Source organism: Cololabis saira, chromosome 6, assembly GCF_033807715.1.
Source record: "Cololabis saira isolate AMF1-May2022 chromosome 6, fColSai1.1, whole genome shotgun sequence".
Classification (NCBI taxonomy): Eukaryota; Metazoa; Chordata; class Actinopteri; order Beloniformes; family Belonidae; genus Cololabis; species Cololabis saira.
In genome coordinates this window covers 21,414,639-21,440,488 of record NC_084592.1, presented here as the reverse complement: position 1 = coordinate 21,440,488, position 25,850 = coordinate 21,414,639, and the positions used below count along the sequence as shown (strand labels likewise).

Genomic DNA, 25,850 nt, shown 5'->3' with positions numbered 1-25,850 from the left:
TCCAGAGTTTGGGACTACTGCAAAAGAGCGATCACCCCACTTTTTCAATCTCATCCATGAAACCTCTAGCAAGTGCTGGCTTGCTGAACGCAAAGTTCTGCTGGGTTGACAGAAATTTAAAACATCCCAAAGGTATGAGGGAGCGAAGCCATTTATAGCACTTAAAACAAACAAACAAAAGCTTGAAATGAATTCTAAATTCGACGGGAGCCGGTGTGAGGAATATAGGACAGCTGGGATGTGGTCGTGTTTCCACGTACTTGTCAGCAGGCGGGCAGCAGTGTTCTAAACCAGAAACAAACGATGCAGTAAAGTTTGGTTAATGCCAAAGTAAAGGGCATGACAATCATCAAGCTGGGTACGGTACTAATGAAAGTATGAACGGCTTTCTCAAGGGCTCACGAATGGCTTTACTTTTGCCTGGAGCCGAAGTTGCCAGAAGCTCTTCCAAAAAACAGAGTTGATCTGATTGTCAAATTTTTAAATGTTACCAAAAGCTACAGCCATATTTCTGACTACCTGTGTAAAGTTAGGGACAAGGGCATCAAGACCTGGGACAAATGAAGATACTGTACAACTGGAGGGCTTGGAAGCATCAAATACAATGCATTCAGTTCTCATTTAAACAGAGGAAGTTTGAGACACCCAGAGTTTAAATTATCTAGGCATCTGTGGATGGATTCCAGGGCATTTGATGAACCAGGATTCATTGGCAGACAGATCTGCAGATAATCTGCATACAGATGAAGAGAGATATTATGGTTGGAAATGATTGACCCTAATGGCAGCATGCATAATAAAAATAGCACAGGCCCCTAAATGGAACCCTGTGGCACGCCAGAAGTCAAAGGGCCTGAGGATGAGAAGAGGTCATTAATCATACCTGTTAGAACTGTTAGATAGGATTTGAACCACTGCAGAACAAGACCCTACAGGCCAACCTGCTGGTCCAGATGTTTCAGGAAGACTGAATGGTCAACAGTGTTGAATGCTGCAGTGAGGCCCAGCATCACCAGTTTAGCATCCAGAGACAGGAGGATGTCATTCTGGCCCTTCAATAGAGAAGATTCAGTGCTATGTTGTGTTCTAAATCCTGACTTTTTCTAAAACCATGGGTAAAAAGGGTAAATGAGACACTGGTCTAAAATCGGAGAGGAATGTAGGATCAAGATTAGATCACAACAGCTTCCTTAGATCCTGAACCAAGACAGCTGTTCAGGAACGAGAGGAAACAAGGATCTACTTTGTGAAAAACCTGTTTTAGGAGTCGAGGTGGAATAGTGTTGGTCTCAACTGTTGGACCACTTCAGAAAGGTTAAATACAGCAGAAGACGCAGGAAAAAAACCTGTATCGGCTGTGAGAAGTATTATTAATATTTAAACTAACAGAAGACACTTTATCAATAAAATACTGCAGAGAGTGATCACTGGTGGATTTTGACAAATTTTTTAGGACATTAGAGAATGGATTTGTAACGCAGGCTGAATTTTGTGAAATAACACCCGACGCCAGCTAGAGCTGGGGGAAATGATGTTTGCCAGATATATTGCCACTTGGCTTCTCTAGGATAATTTTGATCATTAGAAAGACTGTCCTTAAGTATGGCCAGTGATACATGTAACTTGTACTTTTTCCACCTGCGCTCAGCCAGTCTCCAGCGCTGCCTGAGAGCACAGGTGGTGTCATTGATCCAGATGCTTTGTACTTGAAAAAGTACAAATCGGTGAGGAGGTGGAATGGGAAGAAGAGATCGAATCTTCAGGGCACAGAGGGGAAACAAGGTCATCCTGAATGAAAAAAGCTGGTGTTCACAAAAGCAGCAGAAAACAGAGCAGCAGAAAGCTATGACAGGGAAGTGGTATCACACATTTCTACTATATGATCCGGGAGTCCCTGGGAGATTATAAACTCAAGTACATGATTATGGGGACCACTCTTTTCTCATTTGGATGGACGACTCCACACTTCAGCATATTGATTTGGTATAGGTTTTATGTCTGATGCACTTCTTAGAACACTAGATCAAAACTGAGGTGCTCAAAAGGGACAAGACCACCAAGAGCAGCTTTTGTAATGAAATACTTTTACAACAAAGCCATGCTGCTGTGATACATGTAGAATATGGTGTAGCTCTGTATTACTAAAATAAACAAAGGCTTCCTGAATTGAATATTGTCTTGCTGACACTGTGACTTATTTTACAGAAAGTGAATCATCTTTTGAGTTTTTACGATTCATAAATAGTTGTATGTTTTACATGTGTTTATTTTGCAACAACAAAAAATGTGCATTACAATAGTACCCACAATAAGAGTACTCATCAAGCAGCACAAAATTGTGTGTTTAATGCAGTAATTGTCAGGGTTTGACACCCCCCCCCCCCCCCCCCCAGCCTTTCAGTTTCTGTTTAGCCCCGCCTGTGTCCCATCTGCCCTGATTGTCTGCACCTGTGTCTCGTCGTGTCTCGTTATCCCCTGTGTATATCTGGTCTTGTCATTCCCTTGTTCCCTGTCGGTCCGTACTGTTTTGTCCTCCATGTTTCCTGCCACGTTTTTCCTCCTCAAGTTTTTTGATCCCGGTTTAGTTTCTTTTGATCCTGCCAAGCAGCGCTTTGTTTCTGGTTTTCTGGAATAAATCCTGGTTTTTGCAACTCCTGCCTCCTGCTCTCCTGCGTTTGGGTCCACACCATACACCAGTCGTGACAGTAATAATAAAGTAAACTTGACCACCACCTTGATGCGACCACTGGTCAAAGTTTGGTTGCCCTATCCCTCTTACATATATGTTTAAAAAAAAAGATTAAAGAGATTAAGAAGAATAAACTGCATATATATGCTTCCGGTTTTACCAAACTTGGTATTAACCATTAATATAGGCAGTGGTGGACAGTAACGGAGTAAATTTACTTGAGTACTGTACTTAAGTACATATCCAGAGGATTTGTACTTTACTTGAGTATTAGATTTCTTTGGTACTTATTACTCTTACTTGAATACATTTCCAAGACAAATATTTTTACTTTTACTCGAGTAAATTTCTAGGAAGGCTGAAAAGTACTCGTTACTTTCAGGTCTGCTCTTTTTTCTTCTTCCCTAAAATCCTATAGGACACAAGCTGTTTTTGTCAAAGGAGGAGACCTATCACAGTGCACGCTCTCCACTGGGATGTACGTAAAGCGGAAATACGTCAAGCCTCCTCAAAGCGATACCACCAAAGTAGCCTGCGTTTGTCAAGACAGAGCCGCAACAAGTCAAGACATACTGTAGCCGCAACAATTAATTTAGAAAAAATATAGTAATTTACTGATGTGGAAAATAAGAAATTTACTCTTACTCTTACTCTTACTTTTACTTAAAGTAAATTTAAAAGCATTTACTTTTGGATACTTAAGTACCTTTAAAAGCAAGTACTTTTCTACTCTTACTCGAGTAATATTTTGACTGAGCTACTTTTACTTGTAACGGAGTAAATTTTGACCAGTAGTACTCTTACTCAAGTTCTGGGGTCGAGTACTCTGTCCACCTCTTAATATAGGCTATGCAGACAAGATGTGGAAAAAAAAAAAAGAAAAAAAAATGTTTAGTTGCTTTGCTGCTGACCAGAGGAGTTTAAGGACTCTAAATGGTTATAAAGTCCTAAAGTCTGAATAGAACTGGTAGTTATCATTGTTGTTTTTGAAATTGAGTGAAGTAAAACGGAAAATAAGCCTTATGCTGACCCCGTAAAACACCCCTCCCGGACAGATGTGTCAAGGCTGATTTATGGTCCTGCGTTACACCAACGCAGAGCCTACGCTGTAGACTGCGTCGGTTTAACGCGGAACCATAAATCAGGCTTCAGTCTGCGGCCGCTACTTGGCGCAGGCGTCAGGGGTCCGTGACGTCACTCCTCGTAAAGCAGAGGTCCAGCCTTCACTTGGAGAGCCTTCACATAGTTTTTTTTTTTCCTCTCCTCGCAGTATCGGATTTTCACCATGTTCAGATTATCCACACCGTCCTCCTCTCGTCGGGCCCTTATATGTTACTGTGTTCTTCTTGTTGTTATTATTAATGCAGCAGACGCGCAGACTCCCACTCCCTCTCCGGCTCCGGGTAAGTTTCAGATGTTCTGCTTTGTTTTATGCGCTCACAGTCGGATCAGGAGTTTGTCACATGACATCAACTCTAACCCTCACCAAAAAAATCAAAGATAAATCAATTTCGATTCAGGATTCGCCCAATTAGTCTAATAAACCAACATTTGTCCCACATAACTGTACTTTTGCCATATTTTCCATGCGCGTTTCTCACTCACTGTAAACTCACACTGCAAAAACTCAAAATCTTAACAAGAATATTTGTCTTATTTCTAGTTAAAATGTCTCATTTTTAGTCAAAAAAATCTCATTACACTTAAAACAAGACTCATCACTGAAAAAAACAACAATTTTCACCTCTTTCAAGTAGATTTTCACTTAAAATAAGTAGAAAAATCTGCCAGTGGAACAAGAATGTTTTGCTTGTAATGAGAAGATAAATCTTGTCCCACTGGCAAATTTTTCTACTACTTTATTTCAAGTGAAAATTTACTTGAAACAGGTGAAAATTGTCAAATATTATATGTTATTTTTCTGGTAATGACTCTTGTTTTAAGTGTGATGAGATTTTTTTTGACTAAAAATGAGACATTTTAAGAATTAAGACAAATATTTCTGGTAAGATTTTGAGTTTTTGCAGTGCATATCTAAAAATCAGGGCTGCATTTAATAATTATGGGGGGGAAAGGTAAGATTTAACAATTTTGGTTAAATTATTGTATCTACATTTATACAAAACCTCTGTTTCAGCTCCTTGTGCCCTGAAATCCAACAGAAGTTGCGCTGAATGTCTGGAGGATGTGGCCGTAAGTTTTCTCCACACGCGACTCACGCGCTTTTGTGCCGTTCAGTGATCATAAATACCAAAAGAAAAGTGCTCGTGTCTGCATTTGTTGCAGTGTTTGTGGTGCATCCCGACCAAACAATGCCTGGACTACCCGGTGAGGAACATCCTGCCCCCCAGCAGTGTCTGCCCCCTGAGTGATGCACGATGGGGGGTTTGTTGGGGTAAAACACCAAACTGTGATTTTAACATTTACACTTGGTAGCCTACATGTTTGGGTGAGATTAAAGGGCAAATATATCAGTTAAATAGGAACTGTAAATATGCCAATGGTTTGTAGTCTTTTTTACTAGATAAAAGAATAAATTATTAGATGTAAGCGCTTATGAGAAGACTTTTTCAAGGTAAAACATAAATCTACAGAATGGAACTATCATTAATGTTGGTTACATGTACTATGTCAGATGCTCCTAAGAAGATTTGATGATGATTCAGACATTTCTTGCATGCATTTCCACCTGTTTATTTTCCCCCCTTACAGTCGACTTCCAGATATTGATCATCACGATGTCGGTGCTCGCGGGTATCGTCATCGTTGCAGTTCTCATTTGCTGCTTCTGCTGCTGCAAGTGTGAAAGGAAAGGGTAAGCGTTGAGTCACATGAAGCGCCTAGAGTGAAATCTGGTTCACCATGGCAGTAGGAGGAGGAGAAGGAGGAGGACGTCACAATGGCTTGTTATTCTGTAAAGCCAAGCTGATACCGCTATCCCCAAAGGCCTGCCAGAGTTTAGCTTTGACAAAAGCCTTCTTTGCGCCTTCCATATACATTTAAGTTTCTTTTGAAAAGATTACGGTAAAAGAAACAACAACCTCCTAAAAACATGAGGGTTTTCTGATTGACTGGTTACATTTTTTTTATGATCACCGAAACCTTTCTTTGTGAACTTTGGATGCAGATAAAAACACATGACAAACGCTGGAGAGCTTAAGCCTTTGGCTTTCATTGTAAAATCTGTAAAATCATGAGTATGCTCTTGAAAAGCTTAAATTACATTAGACTTGAAAGGATAAATGTGCATATTGTCATCCTGTGTAAAGGCTATCTTTAGAAGCAGTGCTTTCTATTTAACGGAAAAATGTTCTGTGTACAAACATATATTTGTGATTAGTTTTGACATGAAGGCATGATCCTATTCTCCAGGAACAAGAAAGAGGATGCACAGGTGGCGCGACAAACCCGAGCGAGGAAGTCTCGTCAGAAAGCGAGGTGAATGCCTGTTGAGTACGTGTCTACCAAGAAGAGTCACATTAAATATGCATTTTTCTTACTTTGTCCCTGTCGTAATAGAAACAGCTGAGAAGTGAACAGCGTCATTTCTTTTTTGACAGGACTAGGAATTAAAGGCATATTCAGATTGAGTATGAAATTAGGAATTTGTGGATACAGCGACACATCAAAGCGGAACTTTATGTCCATCCTTGGGCTTTAGTTCAAATACGATAGGCACGAGTGCTGCCATTGTTCTCTGCTGTGAAACAACATGTCTTTGTTTTCTCTCACTCAGGAGCACAGAGATGCAACTGAGACATGATGAAATCAGACAGAAATATGGTGAGACCCGTCTCTCGGATGTGTGGTTTAAAGTTTGTTCTGTTGTTGTTTTTGTTTGTTTAAAATCCACATCTGGATTATGTAAGAATGTTGTTGTAATGTTGCTGTTTTATCCGAGTAGTGACCACACAGGAACAAAAGGGAAAACTTTTATTGGATTTTAGAATCTAATAAAGTAAACTGTAATTATTTAATAAATATAAAGTTGAAACATGGATTCAAATATCATATATATGTATATATATATATATATATATATATATATATATATATATATATATATATATATATATATATATATATATATATATATATATATATATATATATATCTTTATATAAATACATAAACAAACCCAAAACCTGATCACTAGTGCCACCTCCTGGAGTAAAGTTGAACAACACTGGCTCTGATTTCAATATTATTTTCCTTACATTTTTGAACTATTTAACCACCAAAATCGACTCATCAGAATAACTTGTATTCCTAGTTGCTGTTTCAATTTTCTAAAAATGACATAATTTGTTCTGTATCGTTTTTTTCAGGTATGGCGAAGGATAATCCATATGCCCGTATGGATGATCGTTAGGAAGTAACTCGGTGATGACTACTAAGATGAAGTGGATGCAAGTAACAGAGATGTGGTTAATCTTATGTTATACAGCGATGTTCTGGATTCAAAATGTTTCTGTTTCTTAGGTAAATGATGCTCTCTGCTGTGATTGTAGCTTAATAGTTCTAACACTTTGATTGGATTGAAATGACATCGCAGCTAACACGTTTTTCTGTCTTCAAATGAAATTTGATGTTAGGACAAACATGTCAAAGCATATTGTCTCACATGATAAGCATCCTTTTTTTCTGTCAACATACAGTGTTGTCACATAACAAAACCCACAGTTGAATGAAACATGCAGCGCTTCTTTTGCAGTTCACTGTTTCATTTTCACTCTGCCGTGGGAATACTGGTTTAATTTTAAAGTTTATCCCTTTCTCCTTTTTTCAGTATTAGTGTAACATATGTTTATTTTTATGATTTTTAACTTTTTTAGTTTTAGTTTCACAACTTTGTAGGATATGGGGGAAGATGTTATTGAATTACACATGAATCGTAAAAACTTTTTCAGGAGCTGTTAAAAACAAGTTGTGATCTTATATTTGAATAATAAATAAGAAAAAAATGTCATTTATTTCCATTTGTGAAACACATACATATTAGCTTTCTATGTTTCATTAAAAAAAAAATCAAATAAAAAAAAACTTTCCAAGTACACAACTTCCCCAAACTTGGACAGTATCATCATCACACTTTGAAAAAAAAAACACATAAAGCCTATTATTTAAATTCATGTTTAAACTGTAGTCACACATCAAAAATGAACTTCTTTCATTACTGCAAAGCAGATATGTTTCTGTTAATGCTGCTTCTGGTTCAGTCCATCAGTGATAAATAACTACTATACGTTAGTAGATAAAATAACTACTATACTAGGGTAAAATGAGGAGGTAACTTGGTTTATTATTTTCTTGGGCTACCTTTATACTTGATTACACCCTCACACTGACATCGTTCTGATAAATTCACACAATTGTCGCTGTCTTGATCCTGCATTGTTGATACTGTATGAGTGTCTGACTGACTTGAGTGTTCTCAGTTGGATTAATGTCTGGACTCTGTGGTGGCCAATCAGTGTGTGAAAAAAAGGAGCCTTGTGAGCCTGATGAATCTTGTCATTGTTATAACAGTACGCCAAAACCTCCAGACATAGAGACAGTTTCTTCCCCCAAGCTGTTGCTCTGATGAACTCTCATCACTCATAGAGGCTCAGAGTAATCAACCACTGTGCAATAATAATAATAATAACCACAATCATATGCTGTAAGAATACACCTTTCAATAACCATGTCTACCTCATACTGCTGCAACTTTCAATGTTTTTTCTAAATTGTATAGATGTTAATAAGAGCTGCCATTTGTCTATTTACTGTAGAGTGAGCGGAAATAACCAGAGTCAAATTCCCTGTCTTGGCCAAATAAACATGATTCTGATTCTGATTCTGATAAAGCATTATGATCTAGGGTTGCTCCCAGTGATTGAAGCAACCCCAGATCATAATACTGCCCCTGCATGCTTTGATGTTAAGCACTAGGCATGATGGGTAAATCAATCCATCCGGTGTTCCTCTTACGCTCACCCAAACTGTAATAGTTTCAATAAAGTCTTTTTGTTTTTATTTTTTAACATCTTCTCAAGAGAATGCTGTCTATGGAGGTAGATTTGTGTCTTTATTATTCAATCAAAAAAAAGATTGCAAAGATTGGGAAAGAAGGCCTTCAGGTATGCTGCGCCTTCCTCCTGGAACCAGCTGCAAAACACCTTGAATCTCAGAGAGCTGGTCTCACTTAATGCTTTTAAATCGCTCCTGACGGATCTTGAGATGTCCAATTCTGCCTGCAAATGCTATGAGTAATGCCACCATTGTTTTGTTTTGTTATGTGTCGTGTCATATGTCATGTTACTTTGTTGCTGCGTGTCTTGGCCAGGACCCTCTTGTAAAAGAGATTTTTAATCTCAACGTTTTTTGTTTTTTTGTTTCCTGGTGAAATAAAGGTTAAATAAAATAAAAAAATAAAATTGCCTCAATCAAAACATATATTTTCAATAAAAAAAATGTTCACTTCAATCAAAAAAACATTTCCAATCAAAGAAAAACAGTGTTCAAATGCATTTTTTTGAGTCTCAAATATTTTTTTTGCATTCAAACACTTTTTTTCTTTGATTGAAATCATTTTTTTTTTATTGAAGTTAATTCTTTTTTAATTGAAAATATATTTTTCGATACTAGCAATCTTTTTTTTTTGATTGAATAATCAAGACACAAATCTACCTCCATAGCTGTCTCTTCTAACATGGTTGTCGAGGGGAATCGCGGGAGTGCGCGGCCCCGCAGGATAGTGTCGTCACGTGACCCTCCCGGGTCCAATCAGATTTCGTATTTCAGGACCCGTGCGCGCTCCCGCTCCAAACGAAAGAGCCGGAGGAACCTGAGAAATCCCGCTCCAGCAGCAACAACCCCGCACCACGCTGCCAGCAGACGCCGCACAAAAGTAGGAGAATGTCGGAAGAAAAGCCGAAGGTCAGTCCTGGGTTTCCCCACATTGCGGCTTGTGTCACTCCCGTCCGTCGTTACGACGTTTCAGTTTGAAGTTAGCGCTGTTGCTAAGCTAACCCCGCTCCCAGGCGTTTGAGCGCGTAACCGGGATAACAAAAGGTTTGCGGATAGTTCCCTTTAAATGCCCGGTTTGGTGCGTTTAAAACTCTTACGTGATAAATATCACGTCCTGCTACGGGAAACGTTCATTTGTTTAGGTTGAGAGAGGTTTCCAGTGAAATTAATGATGTTTTTCTTACGATGGTTTGCGCCATTATGGCTCTGTGCGCCATTATGGCTGATTTATGGTTCTGCGTTAAATCGACGCAGAGCCTACGGCGTCGATTTAACGCAGAACCATAAATCAGCCTTTACGGCTCTGTGCGCCAGTTTCATTATCAGGGGTCTGCAATGCAAAATGTTTTAGAGCCATATTGGGCTAAAAACACAAACTAATATGTCTGGAGCCGCACAAAATGAAAAGTCTTGTATGAGCCTTAGAATGAAGGCAGCACATGCTGCATGTTTATATATTAGAACTGGGGGAAGATTTTTTTTTTCATTATGCACTTCGAGAAAAAAGTCGAAATGTCAAGATTAATGTTGAAGTACAATCTCGAGAAAAAAGAAGAAATGTTGAGAAAAAAGTCGAAATTTCGGGAAAACAGTCGAAATGTCGAGATTAAAAAGGAAAGGAAGAAAAAAAAGGGAATAAAAGAAGAAAAAAAAGGTCAAACATTTTTGAAAAAGCTCCAGGAGCCACTAGGGCGGCGCTAAAGAGCCGCATGCGGCTCTTAATGTTGAAAGAGCCATATTGGACTAAAAACACAAAAAACAAATATGTCTGGAGCCGCAAAAAATTAAAAGTCTTGTAGCCTTAGAATGAAGGCAACACATGCTGCATGTTTCTATATTATTAGTTATAACTGGGTCCTCGGCTGCAAATGTAGCATTCTAAAATAAAGGATATATCTTATCTTATCTTCTAATGTCTTTCCACTTTACTCTTTTTGTTACGCAAATCTATGGAAGAGTATTAGGGCCAGACAGGAGAAAAGTCAAAATAATATTTTAGAGGAGGAAGATTTTTTTTTCAATATGCACTTTGAGAAAAAATAAAAGTAGAAATCTTGAGAAAAAAGGCAAAGTTTTGACTTTATTCTTGAAATTGTATTTCAACATTAATCTTGACATTTTTACATTTTTCTCGAAGTGAACAATGAAAAAAAATCTTCCCCTCTCAAATATTTTTTCTCCTGCATGGCCCTGATACTACTCCGTACAAATCTTCGTTAACAGAAATGTTGAAATATAATATTTCGACACATTTTTACAGCATTGGAAAACGTTAAGGATGTTTGTGTCATGTTTGTCCTCCTACAGAAACCACATTAAAACCAAACATATATTTCTCTCCCCATCTATTTCCATTTTCAAACATTTTTGAAAAAGCTCCAGGAGCCACTAGGGCGGCGCTAAAGAGCTGCGGGTTGCCAACCCTTGGGCTGTATTATACCTGACAAGTTTGGGATTTAAAAATACGGGACATTTTCCACCACCAGCCCAACCGAGGTCCAGTATCTTACATTTTAAGACAGATTTACGAAAAATCTTAAATAACTACCTGTCAACCACTTACAAACTTACTCAGAATCTGATAGGCCGACCTTTTGTTGACTGAAATGCTGTGGACATTCCTATGTATGTGATTCCTGTAATAGAGCCTAAATGAAAACACAAAAGTGGATTAAAGCACATTTATTTATTTGAAATATTTTCATTTTATATACACTAATTGTCTTCAAGTGAAACATTTACATTTTCTTTTAAGTTGTCATTTTCACTCATGTGGCTCTCAGACCCATTGTTTCTGCATCTCCTCTTTAGGAAAGTAAATTTGGTTTCCCATTTTTAGAGATATTTACACAGTCTTCTTTTTTGTGCAGAAATCTCTTCTCTCTCGTTACATCCATCCATCTCTCTGATTTGATGTTCCGAGTTCGCTCCCGTCGTCGCCACTAATCTCACGATAACTACCACCCAGGCTACAGCAGGTGGCAATTCTCGTGAGACTAGTGACAATTCAGTTTGCAGTTTAAAAATAATTATATTATAAAACTGGAAAGAGGGGTCAAATACGGTAGTTTCCCGGCCGAAACGGGGGACTTGACAGGTATGGTCTAAAGTAGGGTTGCCAACTCCCTGAAAAATAAGTAAGGGTCAGCCAACCCTTTCTGGCGTGGTGATTATTTTATTTTTTTTAAGCCCCTTTTTTATAAGTGAAACGATTTTTAACTATTTGACTCGAACCTGAATTAGATGCATATTTTTGAATGCCATGAACACATGGAAAACAAATTATTATCCAGCAATTCACTTATACAAAATAACAAAATGAACTGAATAAAATAAGTATCTCTCTTAAACAGAAACTTGTCCTGCTTAACTTAAAATTGTATAAATTAATATAAAATAGAAAAAAAGCAGAACATCCATTCTGTAATAGTGCAATAACAAAAGTGCAAACAGAAAGTCTGTCGAAAACCTGTAAACATATTTTTTGCCTCAAAGGCCATGACTGTAGGCTACAGTTTTAGTAAAACAGAACAAATAACCAACTCAACAGCTCAATGCCATTTTCCATTGGCATTTTATGACTATTTTTTGACTGTCAAAGTAATACGGGATGCGTAATTTAGTTTATAAATACGGGACGATTCCGTTTTTCAGGGGACGGTTGGCAACCCTAGTCTAAAGTGAAGTTGTTCCCTTTTAACTTGACAAGTGTCCTCCTAACGGATCTTTGTTTTGTTGCAGGAAGGGGTGAAGACAGAAAACGACCATATTAACCTGAAGGTGGCCGGCCAGGACGGATCGGTGGTGCAGTTTAAAATAAAGAGACATACTCCGCTCAGCAAACTAATGAAAGCGTACTGCGAGAGACAGGCAAGGACCATCCTGGGACCGAGACCGACCGATCATTTCCGGGGGGCGCTATGTCAACAAACCTTGTTGATGCAGCTGTGTTGACTGTAGCCGATACTCCGTGTCACTAAACTGCAATTTATTTTCATTCTGTCTTTTACAGGGTTTGTCAATTCGCCAGATAAGATTTAGATTTGATGGGCAGCCAATTAATGAAACAGACACACCTGCACAGGTTGGTTCATTCTGCACTGAAGACTGATTTACTCTTGTGTCATCCTCACAATAATATTTACTACTTTTTTTTCATATGCTGTAACAATGCACCTTTCAATAACCATGTCTACCTCATACTGCTGCACCTTTCACTTTTTTTAAAATTGTATACATGTTAATAAGAGCTGTCATTTGTCTATTTACTGTACAGTGAGCGAAACAACCCAAGTCAAATTCCCCATCTTTTTTGACCTGTCTTGGCCAAATAAACCTGATTCTGATGTAGTACTAGACTGTAATCTGAATTAAACATGGCTGAGCTTCAGCACAAGTGTGCTTGATTTAAAAACCAGAATAAGCACATTTAAGAGTGGTGGTGTGTATGAAGTCCTCAATCGTTTATTCATACTTGTATCAAAATACAAATCTCTTTTGAGTTGGCCCATGCTTCCCCAGTGGTACATTTTAAAGAAGAAAATAAAAGTCCCAGTGTAAATCAAATTCCAGTCCCAGAGGACCACGGTCCTGCATGTTTTAGATGATCGGATCCTCATCTGTTTGTCATCAAGGTCTGCATGAGTCTGTTAATGACAGACATTTGTATCAGGTGTATTGAAGCGAGCAGTAGCCACTGAACCAACCTCATATCCGTCTTTATGGAGATGTTTTTGTGATGACTGTCATCAATTACCTTACTGAAGATGACAATTTTGTCTATTTATTTGCATATGATATGCATCCTCATCTTTCAAAATAAAACCCTTTGTAAAAATAGGAGGGTTTTATCTAACTAAATTATAGGGTCTAATTTGATGTGGTACAAAAACAGTCATTGGTAGAACTGGCTTAATGACGTAAGTTTAAACACTTTCTGCAAAGATGTAAAGTATGTGGATGGATGATTAGTTGATGATTAGTTGATTACAGTTATGGAAAACGTGTATTTTAGCAGAATGTAATCAGAATAAATTGTAATGCCACATTAATATTACAAGGAGATAAACAAGTAGGAGTTTGTTCTGCATGGAAAGTTGTCAGTTTTGTGAAAATGCAGTTAAAAGATCTAAATTACATTCTGTGCAAGTACATAACTATACATTTTCCCTAATATTAATACAAGTTCTAACTAAATGTTTCAGTTGGGAGTATTACTGATATATCAAATGTAGATTCATTTCACTGTCGGGCTAAAAACCTACTAACCCGTTCACCCAACTTTTAACAAACAGTGAAGGGTCTCTGAAAACCACTGCAATGGTGAAAAACTTTTAAGTTCTCTCCGGGTAAATCCTGTAAACCTGCAGAGGGCAAGGGGAAAGCTTGAAAGAAGGCAGTTTGGTGCATCTAATATAACAGAAATGTTTTTACTTGTATACATATGCATAATGTAGGAAATGCATTGTAAAAAAAAAAAAAGGCCTGTGATACCAGTAAGAATGGGGATGTTAAATATGTAGCCCAGGGGTCGGCAACCCAAAATGTTGAAAGAGCCCTATTGGACCAAAAACACAAAAAACAAATATGTCTGGAGCCGCAAAAAATGAAAAGTCTTGTATAAGCTTTAGAATGAAGGCAACACATGCTGCATGTTTCTATATTAGTTATAACTGGGGGAAGATTTGTTTTTCATTACGCACTTCGAGAAAAAAGTTGAAATGTTGAGAAAAAAGTCAAAATTTCGAGGAAAAAAGTTGAAATGTCGAGAAAAAAGTCGAAATTTCGAGGAAAAAAGTTGAAATGTCGAGAAAAAAGTCGAAATGTTGAGATGAAAAGGGGAAAAAAGAGAATGAAAAAAAGTTTTAAAAAGAAGAAAAAAAGGTCAAACATTTTTGAAAAAGCTCTAGGAGCCACTAGGGCGGCACTAAAGAGCCGCATGCGGCTCTAGAGCCGTGGGTTGCCGACCCCTGATGTAGCCAGTTCCAAACAAGAAATAGCTGTACTTACTGGAGATCCTCTTCACGCTGCCTCCACCCTCCGGCTGTGCATTCACAGTGATCCCATGAAGGCACAGTAAAACCCTCCCCAGTGTGCTCTTTCACACAAAAAATTATGGAGTTCCACGTTCTGAAGATGGTCTTGTTCCTCTAGTTTGTATCCACGTTCATCAGTCTAATGTCTCTGGCTAATGACCACTTTATTCAGCCTGTGCTTAAAAAGATACATTTGCTGCAAGAAGTCCAAGCGTCATAGGCTGCTGTGCCCTTGATGCATTTTCATTCTTGCCAGAATAATGATGGACCTAGTGCTGAGTTTGACTCCTTAGAAACTTCAGTTCCACCGGTCCATGGACAAGGTCTCCATCATCAGCCCTGCATCCATGATGCTGTTTAGTGTCTGATCTGTTCACTTGTAGAGAAAAAAAAAGATACATTTGAAAACGGTTCCTACCTGGTTGTTTCCTGTGGGACACACACTGGACCTGGTTTCCTCGTAGCTGCTGGCTATACGGCAGGAGGGAGACGTCGGTCCGACTGTAGTTGGGGGAGATCTGCGTTGCCTGGCACAGCAGCAGGGTTTGGCCAATAGCTAGTTCATCAAGTTGAGCAGCAAAGTATCGGGGTACGATTGGGTGTCTGGAGTTACTAAAAGCACAAACTTATGTATGGCAGTTTAACGTATTATTAATGACATATTCACTCTGTTTATGGTCACCTAAGACAAAATATGTTAGTAGTTTTATATTTATTGAGCTCTTCAACCTCAGCCCTGGTAGAATAATGCATCTTCCTCTTTGACTTTACTAAGTTTTAATGTTTTTCATTGGTAGTTTAAAGTATTCTATGCATCACTAAAAGAAAACATTTATTTTAATGTTAAAAATCTTTTTTTCTGTTCCAGTTGGAGATGGAGGATGAGGACACAATTGATGTATTTCAGCAACAAACAGGAGGAGTCTGTTAGGTGGCATCTGGACTGTTAGGTCACTTTTTTTTTTTTACTTTTTCCCCCCCCTATGTTTGACTTTTGTTTTCCTCATTGATTGGCTAAATGTCAGGCTCCCACGACCTACGTTTGCCTGTTGTGGGCCAAATCTCAACTCTCAGATGCAGGTTAACTCTTTTAAACAGGTTATTCATGTATGGATGATTTTTTTTTTTTTTTTTTTTTTTTTTTTTGTTGTTTAAATTATCCAAGGCAGGGACACTTCTTGAACCACGACAGTCTTTGGATGCAATGTCAACCTGCATGCCTCATAACTTATAAGCTGAATGACTTTGATATTTTTTTTTTCCTTGAAGTTTTTCAAATTATTGTAAGCATTTGAATTCACAATAGGCTGAACAATTTTAATTGTCATTTTTAGGATTGTTTATATGGACTGCTCCCTTGGTCATCTGTCCATAGATGAGACATTTTGATATGCTGTTTTTTTTCTTTATATAAAGCAACATTCATAAATACTTTGTCCATTCCCCATTTACTTTAAATTTGCAAAGTGATCATTTAACAAAACAATTTCTCTTATGGCAGATTTAACTGAATGGTAAATAAAATACAAGGTTTCTGGACCAAAAATGCTCTAAAAGGGTTCTTTTTTTTATAGAAATGTAGATGTAAAAGTTACTGTGTATTAGTGATTCATGCTATTGCAGTGTGGACTTCCTTCTACATGTGAAAATGGATTTCTTGACACACCATATCAGGATCTTTTGTAGGTGTGTTCAAAAAAAAAAAATCAACAACTTTCAGGTAATCACCTACATCTTAAAAGGTTGAATATTTCAGTGGCTGTATCCATACAGTTATAAATGCTGTGTTGCCAATTTTTAATACGTTTGTAAAAAGTCTATGAAATTGTCTACGTATTTTTGTTCGCGGCTTGTGTGTCAGTAGAAATTTTAACGTGGATGTTCGCTGGTTTTCTGAAAATGTAAACTTGTAGGACATCGTGGTGACATTGGCATTTTTTTCTCTTTATTTGTACGTTATTTGTTGTCCCTATTCTGTACAATAAATATAGTTTGATACCTCTTGAATTGTCAGTTGGTTTCAGTTTGTGTGAATTAATACGTGTGCAAAGGAATTATTGAAACATCTTCTGGATGTTATTTTTAGGTTATATATGTTAAGTTTTTGTTTCAACACTCTTGTATATAAAAACACTATAGTTTTAAAGAGTTGCATCTACATTAGGGGGCGCTATTAATCTGGAGATGGAAAAATTACTCCTTATGGTAAATCAAAATTTCCACTTGCTTCAGTCATTGAATTCTCCACTCGTACTAAAATACAAAGAAACATTTGTTCCAATCGGCCCTGTGAGGGTCAAAACTTCATGATCTTCTTTAAATGAACTTGATTTCACAGATGTTACCGAACCGAGCAGCCAAGTGAACTCCCTGCGAGGCTTCTCTCACAGTGATCCGATTGTGCCGTCTTTATTTTTGGCACCAACTTTGCATTTCATATTTCCTCGCGGAGATATCAGAAGTCGGTCATATTTCCCCAGACTGCTGAGAAACAGCTGCAAGGCGTCCCCTCCGCCCATACGTTTCACCTCCTGCTGGTGTCTACAGTCCCTTGAAAGGATATATGTTGCGTTTTGTGAAACGCAGACCTACTTTAATGCACTGATTGTTGTTGGAAGAAAAATATACATTTGCTGGTCCATCTTAAGATATGGGTATCCTAAATTATTATCCCCCGCTATCTGAGAACAGCTACCAACCCCCAGCAACGAGTCCTGATAACCTTTGTGACCCTTTATCAGAGCTACGTAGCAGAGTACCTTCTGAAAGTCTGTGTAGAAGTTAATTGAGTGATGTGTACTGTAACTAGACCAAACATCTAATGCAGACAACAGCTACAGCGATGCTGAAGAAACTGGCTTTTAGAAGCAGTTTCACTGATGAATGCTGGAAACTAAGATCCAGGCATGACAAAGAGAAGAAAGGCAGCTTTCAGAGGAATGGAAACATGCAATGGAGGAAAAACCTCCAAAGAAATACAGGAAGACCTGAGGTCATAATGACTGAAGACAAATGAATGGATTAATCATTAGCATGAAGGCAAGGTCTGTACAAGTCTGGGTCAGTCTTCCCTGAAACATCCAGGATACCAGACCCCGAGGACCGGAATTGAAGACCCCTTCCGTTCACGCTTAAGAAACTAGTTGTAGTCATATGAATGAATGAATGAATGAATGAATGAATAAAGTTTATTCAGTCATTACAACACAACACACCCAAAAACATTGTGCACAGCATTAACATTTCACACAAAACCAATAATCATGTGTTTAACCATGACTGAAAAGGCATAGGCTGAAGCAAACTACTTATAAAAGCCTATCCTACATTATCAACTTTCTTTTTTTGGCTACCGACCTCCAGAAAACCAAAAAGAGAATAGAAAAGCAAAGAAACAACAAAAGGCAAAGAAACATTAACAGATAGTCAATCGCACTTATAAGCTTCAAAAATAGCTTTACAAACCATTTTCTTAAAAACCAAAAGAGAATGACATGTTTTTAAATGTATGTTGGCATCATTCCAGAATTTAACTCCAGTAATGGAGACACATCTCCTTTTCATACCTTTTTTAGTTTTTTGTACAGTAAAATTGCAGACACCTCTAAGATTATAACGAGTCTTGTGAATTGAAAAGAACCTCTGTATTGAGTCAGGGAGCATTTTTGATTTTGCTCTGAACATAATTTGCATGATTTTATAATAAAACAAATCACAAAATTTCATAACATGAGAATTTAGAAAAAGTGGCTCTGTGTGAAGTTTTATTATTGAATTTAAGGTGGTTTTAAAGGTGGATCCCCACAATTCCACACAGTAAGATAAATAGGGAACAATCAATGAGTGGTAGATCAAATGCAAGGCCTTGGAATTCAGTACATTTCTGGATTTATACAGGATTGCGAGTGATTTTGAAATTTTCCCTTTAATGTATTCAATGTGTTGTTTCCATGTTAACTTTTGGTCGATGACAACCCCAACAAATTTAGTCTCAAAAACCCTTTCAATATCAACATTACAGATTTTTAATTTAATATTACCATCACTTTCATTTTGATTCCCAAAAACCATGAATTTTGTTTTCTTAATATTTAAAGATAATTTATTAACATCAAACCAAGTCTTGAGATTTTCCAGCTCCCTTTCTACACAACACAAAAGTTCCCTTAAATTTGTACCAGAGCAAAACAAATTGGTATCATCTGCAAATATTACATATCTAAAAAAATCTTTTACATTGCAGATGTCATTGCTATAAAGAATAAACAGTATTGGACCAATCACTGATCCTTGAGGTACACCACAAGTAATCTTTCTAAATGCTGACATAGTATCATTAATTTGTACACACTGTTGTCTATTACTTAAATAACTTTCCAGCCAAGAGTGAGCAACCCACTCAAGACATAGTGGCAAAAATAATCACGCTACTAACAGATGGGACCCAAACCGAGAGTGGTTGACTCCATTCTTATGTTGAAAGATCATAAGAGAGCAACATCGTCCAATAATAACCCGCCCCTGCACAGCGTAGAAGCTCCATAGCAGCCAAGGTCAGTCGGCACGTGGCGTGATCCGCTGGCGGAGTACGACCAGGGACCAGAAGAGAGCTGGGAGAGCACTTTTAGCCAAGCACTTGCTAATGCCCTTATGACTGGTAAATCTGACGCTACTGATGATAACTAATTAAGAGTCGTGGCAATATTTACACTGCAAAAGGACCCCCTCTAGAAATAGGTCTAATATCCATAAATCAAGTCAAAATGGTCTTATTTTAAGCAAAAACATCTCTGCTAATGGGAGTAAGGAAATCTGTATGGGATCCCTCCCAAGGACGCCTTGCTATGGAGGTTTTCCAGGCGTGTCCCACCGGGAGGAGACCCCGGGAGGAGACCCCAGGGAAGACCCGGGACACGCTGGAGAGACAATGTCCCTCGGCTGGCCTGGGAACGCCCGGGAATCCCCCGGAAGAGCTGGAGGAAGTGTCTGGGATGAGGGAAGTCTGGACATCTCCGCTCAGACTGCTGCGCCTGCAGGTCCCAGATCAAGCGGATGAGAACGGATGTAAGGGATGGATACTGGATATGCTTTTTCCCATCAACTATTATCTGTGTTGTTTCACCCATTTAAAAGAAAAACAAACCTTTTGTAATATCAGTAAATGTAACCCATGTCTTACCAATGGATCCAAGGTTTTTTATTCTGGGTATATACCCAACTACGCCAAAATTACAAAATAAAGAATCTAGACTTGTAGATATGTGTATATTACAAGCGAAACGTATCATTTCCCTTAATTGGAAAAATGTTGATGGACCAAGAATTGGAAGGTGGATTAAAGAGATGGCTTTAAACATGACAATGGAAAAGATAACTTATATTATTAGACGGAGGCAACATGTCTTTTATATGTTTTTTAAGACATGATACTAATGTTGGTAACTTACTTCAGCAGGAGGAGGCTTAGAGGGAGTAGAATATCCATGTGGGGTGATATAATGGCCTGAAAATGTTCTTGAAATACATCAATGTCATAATTGATTTCAATATTTGTATGCATGTATTTGTATGTACCGTATTTTCTGGACTATAAGCCGCTATTTTTTTCATAGGTTTTGAACCGTGCGGCTTATACAAAGGTGCGGCTATTCTGTGGATTTTTCTTCCACTGCTCGGGGCGCTCTAAACGGAATTAGAATAAAAACTAAGACAAAATAAATGCAAAGAAGAATACGCTACTTTTTTCTTTAGCAGATAGAAGTAGGTAGAAGTAGATTTCAAACAGATAAATATATAAATAAATAGCGGTTATTTTCTCTTGGTTCTGTCCCGTTTTAATCAGCAAAGTTGCTGCCGTGTTAAAAGACACTGTTAGGAAAGGATCTATTTAGGTACAAACATGTACATCATTTACAGTTCAAAATCCTGATGTACATGTAGTAAATATCTAATCTAACAACATAAATATCTGCGGCTTGCACACCTTTTTTTTTTAATAGAGTGGATGCGGCTTATATACAGGTGTATATCTTTTTTCTTTATTATTTTTTTTAAAATAGAGCAGGTGCGGCTTATGTACAGGTGCGGCTTATAGTCCAGAAAATACGGTATGTCTGTATTCACACAGGCATGCGTATACTGTATATCACATCCAGGGTACTTATTTAGTGGATATCTATGTTTAAGGGTTTCTTAATCAATACTATATCCATTAATGTTTTTCCCCCTTTTGCTCTATTATTATTATTATTATTATTATTTAATTTTTTAATTTATTAATTTATTTTAATTTTTTTTAATTTTTTTATTATTATTCTAACCCATTTTTCTTATTCTTTCTAGGGGACGAGGGGATGGGAGGGTGAACGGGGAGAAAAAGTTTGCTTTGTTGCCTGTAACAGTGACTGATGTTTGTCTTGTTGGATACTGCAAACAAAAATCTAATAAATACATTTAAAAAAAAAAAATGTAACCCATGTCCGTATAAAATATGTATGCTTGACACAAGGTCAGCGACTCAGTCATCTACTGAAACACACAAAATTGGCTGAAGCGGCAACAAACTTTTGTTAAAAAGTTTTATTTGGTTTGGTTACATTGATGTTGGTTTTTACATGTCCATGATGCGCTTCATGCTCATGAACCTCATGTTGCTCATGCCCATGTCCCTGAAGCTGCGGTACTCTCCGGGCCTCATGTACATCATCTTGCCTCTGAAGTGGGGCTGCTCGTACATCAGCCAGTGGCCGTCCATCACGTTGGCGGACATGCAGTCGGACATGCTGTAACGGTCCATGATGTTGTCGCAGTCGTCCATCAGCTCATGACTCATGCCCTGGAAGTTCTCCCTCTCGAAGATCTTCATCCTGAACTGGCCTCTGTGCTGTTTTTGGAAGAAGATCAGAATAATGAACTTCCAAAAAACTGCGATCGGAGTTGTGTTGGAACATCGGGACCTTTTGTGTTGAACCTACCTGGGGGATCATACGGCAAGACCTGATGCCACTCATTCCCATCATGCTCATGTAGTCGGAGTACTCGCCCATCCTCATGAGGTGCTGGTTTCCCATGAAGTTGGGGCGGTCGTAGACCATGAAGCGGCCGCTCTCCACCCTGCAGGAGTGACACCTGTTCAGGTAGGAGGACATGTCGGAGCAGTCGCTCATGCACTCGTAGGAACGGCCCTGGAAGTTCCTCTCCTCGTAGAAGATGATCTAGAGGAAGAACATGTTGCATTGATTAAAAAAAAGTGGTCAATTTACAAATGTAAATTATCTTTATCACATAAAGATTTATTTTCTTTTTTTTTTACCTTGCCCCTCATGTTCATGCCGGTGTTGGTCATGTTGGCTGTTGGTGAGTTGATGCTGTTGCTCCTGAACTGCTTGCCTACCTGCTTTAACCGTTTCCTTTTATACCTGACTGAACGTAAAGAACTGCGGCGCCCCCCATCCCGAAAGCCCTAACTCAGCAGCTTACCATTGAGCTCCACAGAATGACAATGTTACGTCCATTTCTTTCAGTCTTTAGAAAGGCCTTTCATGACATACAGCACTTTCAACAGTGCCTGTATTGTATGTCGTGAAAAGGCTGGACCATGTGTGTTTGTGACCCGCTTGGTTCATATGTTTACCCAATTTCTCTAGAAATAGGTCTAATATCCGTAAATCAAGTCAAAAATGTCTTATTTTAAGCAAAATACATCTGGTAATGGGATTAAGAAACAATTTTCTGACTAAAACTAACAGAATAGTCTAAAATAATCTAATTTTCTTGAAAAAAAAAACACTTTTGACTTTCATAGCAATGAGTTTTGTAGTGTATTCTCAAACTTCACGGTGGGACAGTGTCTTGAAAATGATGGATGTGTCAAAATTTTGTTTGTGACTGTCATACCGTCTTTAATCCGATTACCACACAGTGAACAAGGAGACGCGGGGGATTCCAGCGGAAGAATACTGCCGTTTTATTGTGGGACTTTACACTGAGTTACTCCAGAAACACCACATAAACGCTCCAAGTCCTACATGATTTTCTTATCACTCGCTAGTTTGTATTATAGCAATAGTATAGTACTATAGTATGTTATGTGCAACGATTCACATGTCACAAACAAATGTAGGGCATTGTTTGGATATTCACACAACCCCCCCCACGTTTCTTAAGTTTTACACCTCGTGACCACTTGAAAAGTAGGACATGAGTGGAAATGTTTCATGGTCCCGTATAGTTTGGACGTATTACAGGGGGGTTGGGACTGATCTTTAGGATCTTGTATAGTAGGAGGATACTTAATGTATAATCAATTTTAAAAAGAATGCTACAATGGCCAACTCACTGTCTGTAAGTGAAATCCATTAAGTGGATAAAATGTGGTACAAAGGCAGGGGGGAGGGGGTTCCCAGACAGGACAAATCAACTTAACCGGGAACACATAACGATCGCACGAGGCCTGTCAGCTGTGTTTAGCATCCTCGCTGTGTCCCAGAAGTTAACCTCGGATGCAACACCCTCTCCTATGGAATCTGTCCAGAGTGTGTGTGTGTGTGTGTGTGTGTGTGTGTGTGTGTAGGGGGTGATAACCTCTGGATTACCTCCGGAGCTGTGCTGTGATGTCACGTTCTTCTGCATAATACTGTCCTCATCCCACAGAGGCCAGATTTCTTGGTGATGCATTGTGCAGATCTTAAAGGAGGAGTGAAAGCAATTACTGTCACTGGAATCGTTCAGTAAGTGCAGCAACGGATGTCTAGAGGTTCTCAGAGGAGCTTCCTGAAGGTTCAAAACTTGAGCCAAAAGAGAAATATTACCAAGGATGAGAAATGGGAATAAATCATCACCAACAACAGACCTTTTTTGTGTGTATGTGTGTTTTTTACTTATTTTAAGGTGTCACTTTTCAAACAACGGCACAAACAATTGTTTTCTTTAACAGATTATTTAGATATTTAGGTTATTGATTAAATGTCGGACTTTTCAGTTAATTTGTAACAGATGAAGTCTAAACTTTTCACTTTTCATGGAATAGAAAGAAAGACATTTTTTCGTGCGGGCAGTTTCGATGGAACTTTTAAAATTAATATGTTTATAATGAACGGGTCTACGTGTGTTAGATAAAAGGAAAGTGTAAACACATTTTATACGAGTAACTTGATTGTGTCCCCCTGTCTTATTTTACAATAGAGACATTTTAAACTTAATCTAGATTCTTACCCAGTGTGTCATTTCCCACCCTGTTGGATTGTTAAGAGTCGTTGTTACTTGTTGATCGCGTAGCTTCATCGGTCATCATGTGGAAACAGTCACATGAATTAAGGTGAGGATGGGAATAAGAGCGCCTGGGGAGGTTCTCAAGGCTCAGTTTAAGTCCTGATAAGCGATGAAGGCCACCGCCTCTGTTTACAGATGTTTCCTCGGTCGCTCGGTGTGTTGTGAGTGACTCCCACCAGAATGTAAACATCTCTTACTCCCACAAGTGGAGGAATAGTCTTTTCTTTGGTTGCACAAGTTCACTATAAGTTCATTTAAATAGAGTTCAAAACAAGTCAATCTAGCTTAGTAGTTATCCTGAGTATTCACAGGGATCCAGGCAGGGGCGGATGGAGGGAGGACGGAAACAACGAATACTAAATCATTAGGTTAGGGATACCCCTGATGGGGAAATAAAACCAACAAGGTTAATGTAAACCATGACGACCAGAGACTGTATAAGAAGAACTGGACAAACCTGCTGCGAGGTCGTCAACAGGCTTCCTGAAGAGTACTGTTGAAAAACTGCGTGGTACCATGTTGCAAATGAGCAGAATGGGGAGGTCTGGGAAACTTTGGGACACGCCCACCTCACTTCAGTCATAGTAAGCAATTTTAGCTTGGATGACTTAGCTTATCTTCACCTATGATGCAAATTAATGGTATTTTACACTCGTTTTGATCAAATCTGTCCAAACATCCTCAGCTTAGCTTCCAAGCTAACCAACATTGGCTAAACACCACCAAATCTATATTTGATATGGTGGGGGGGGGTCCCATTGAAAATGTTCACCGGCGGTTCTGCAGCTCGGTGGGGATTGGTCAAGGGAGCTGGAAGCTATGGCAGATCATTTTGGGAGCCTTCCAAGCAGACATCTGCTGGGATCTGTAGTATATCAGCCCCCAGTCGTAGGATCAAACCCTGCTAGCCGTGAGCTAAGAGACTACAGGTCCCAGTGGAGCGCTGTCCGTCCTCATGGCATGTCTGGTTACACGGAATAAAGGATGCTTGAATTATGCCATGACGTGAAAAATAGTTTCAAAATATATGAAATATTTTCACAGCACCAGCACACTCCTCAAAACATATTATTTTAACAAACTACGTATAAAACGAACACGCAAAACGCGCACAGTCCACACACAGGGGACAGTGTGTGCATGAATAAACCTGTTTCTCTTGATTTTGTCTACATTTATTGGGTTTATAGCAGGGGTATTCAACTAGATTTGGCCGGGGGCCACATCTGCAAAAGGACTGCATGGAGAGGGCCGCACAATTTGAAAATGTGGGGGTTTTCAAAATGTATTTTGCACTCAAAGACGAAGACTTATGTAAATATAATACATTTGTATTATACATTTGAATATATCTAGTTTACATATGAATTATGTATTAATTGTCTCCAGATTTAGTAATTGTGAATGTTAAATATAATATTCAGATAAAGAAATATTATTTTAAATGCAAGTTAATTTTGAAACCATGCATTGTGCAAACTTAATGAAATTGATATTGACCTACTTTTAATAAAACACGCCATAATGACAAAGCACCACTTTCCACCAAGATTTCCTTATTTGAATATTATATTAAGCATTGAGCACAAGCATTTCAGTCCATAGTAGCCAGTTATACAAATATTATAAAAAAAAAAAAAATAAAAAAAAAAATGTTTTCAACAAACACCCCCTTTTTTGAAATATGACCAGGGGCCACATAAAAGCTCCTGGCGGGCCGCATGTGGCCCGCGGGACGCCAATTGAATATCCCTGGTTTATAGTATTATTATGTTTGTAATTGCTTAATTTGTGTGTGTGTTTTTATATATAATAATAGTTTTAGATTTTTTTTATTGTAGTGA

General features: G+C 38.4%; 3 protein-coding genes across 3 annotated transcripts; 2 read left to right on the top strand and 1 right to left on the bottom strand.

Moving 5' to 3' along the window:
• The first annotated feature begins 3,904 nt into the window (after window positions 1-3,904).
• pttg1ipb (PTTG1 interacting protein b) lies at window positions 3,905-7,658 on the top strand. Its single transcript, XM_061724493.1, has 7 exons — window positions 3,905-4,092; window positions 4,827-4,882; window positions 4,976-5,084; window positions 5,402-5,504; window positions 6,062-6,127; window positions 6,426-6,472; window positions 7,018-7,658. Exons 1-7 carry the CDS (start codon window positions 3,975-3,977, stop codon window positions 7,059-7,061), a joined length of 543 nt encoding a protein of 180 aa, XP_061580477.1. The 5' UTR covers window positions 3,905-3,974; the 3' UTR covers window positions 7,062-7,658.
• A 1,817-nt stretch (window positions 7,659-9,475) lies between these two features.
• On the top strand, window positions 9,476-16,743 carry sumo3b (small ubiquitin like modifier 3b). The gene is made up of 4 exons (XM_061723648.1): window positions 9,476-9,610; window positions 12,443-12,571; window positions 12,714-12,785; window positions 15,605-16,743. Exons 1-4 carry the CDS (start codon window positions 9,590-9,592, stop codon window positions 15,665-15,667), a joined length of 285 nt encoding a protein of 94 aa, XP_061579632.1. The 5' UTR covers window positions 9,476-9,589; the 3' UTR covers window positions 15,668-16,743.
• Window positions 16,744-21,300: 4,557 nt separating this feature from the next.
• On the bottom strand, window positions 21,301-22,141 carry LOC133446464 (gamma-crystallin M3-like). Its single transcript, XM_061724491.1, has 3 exons — window positions 22,049-22,141; window positions 21,711-21,950; window positions 21,301-21,619 (listed from the first exon to the last, which is right to left on the bottom strand). Exons 1-3 carry the CDS (start codon window positions 22,079-22,081, stop codon window positions 21,347-21,349), a joined length of 546 nt encoding a protein of 181 aa, XP_061580475.1. The 5' UTR covers window positions 22,082-22,141; the 3' UTR covers window positions 21,301-21,346.
• Window positions 22,142-25,850: the final 3,709 nt, after the last annotated feature.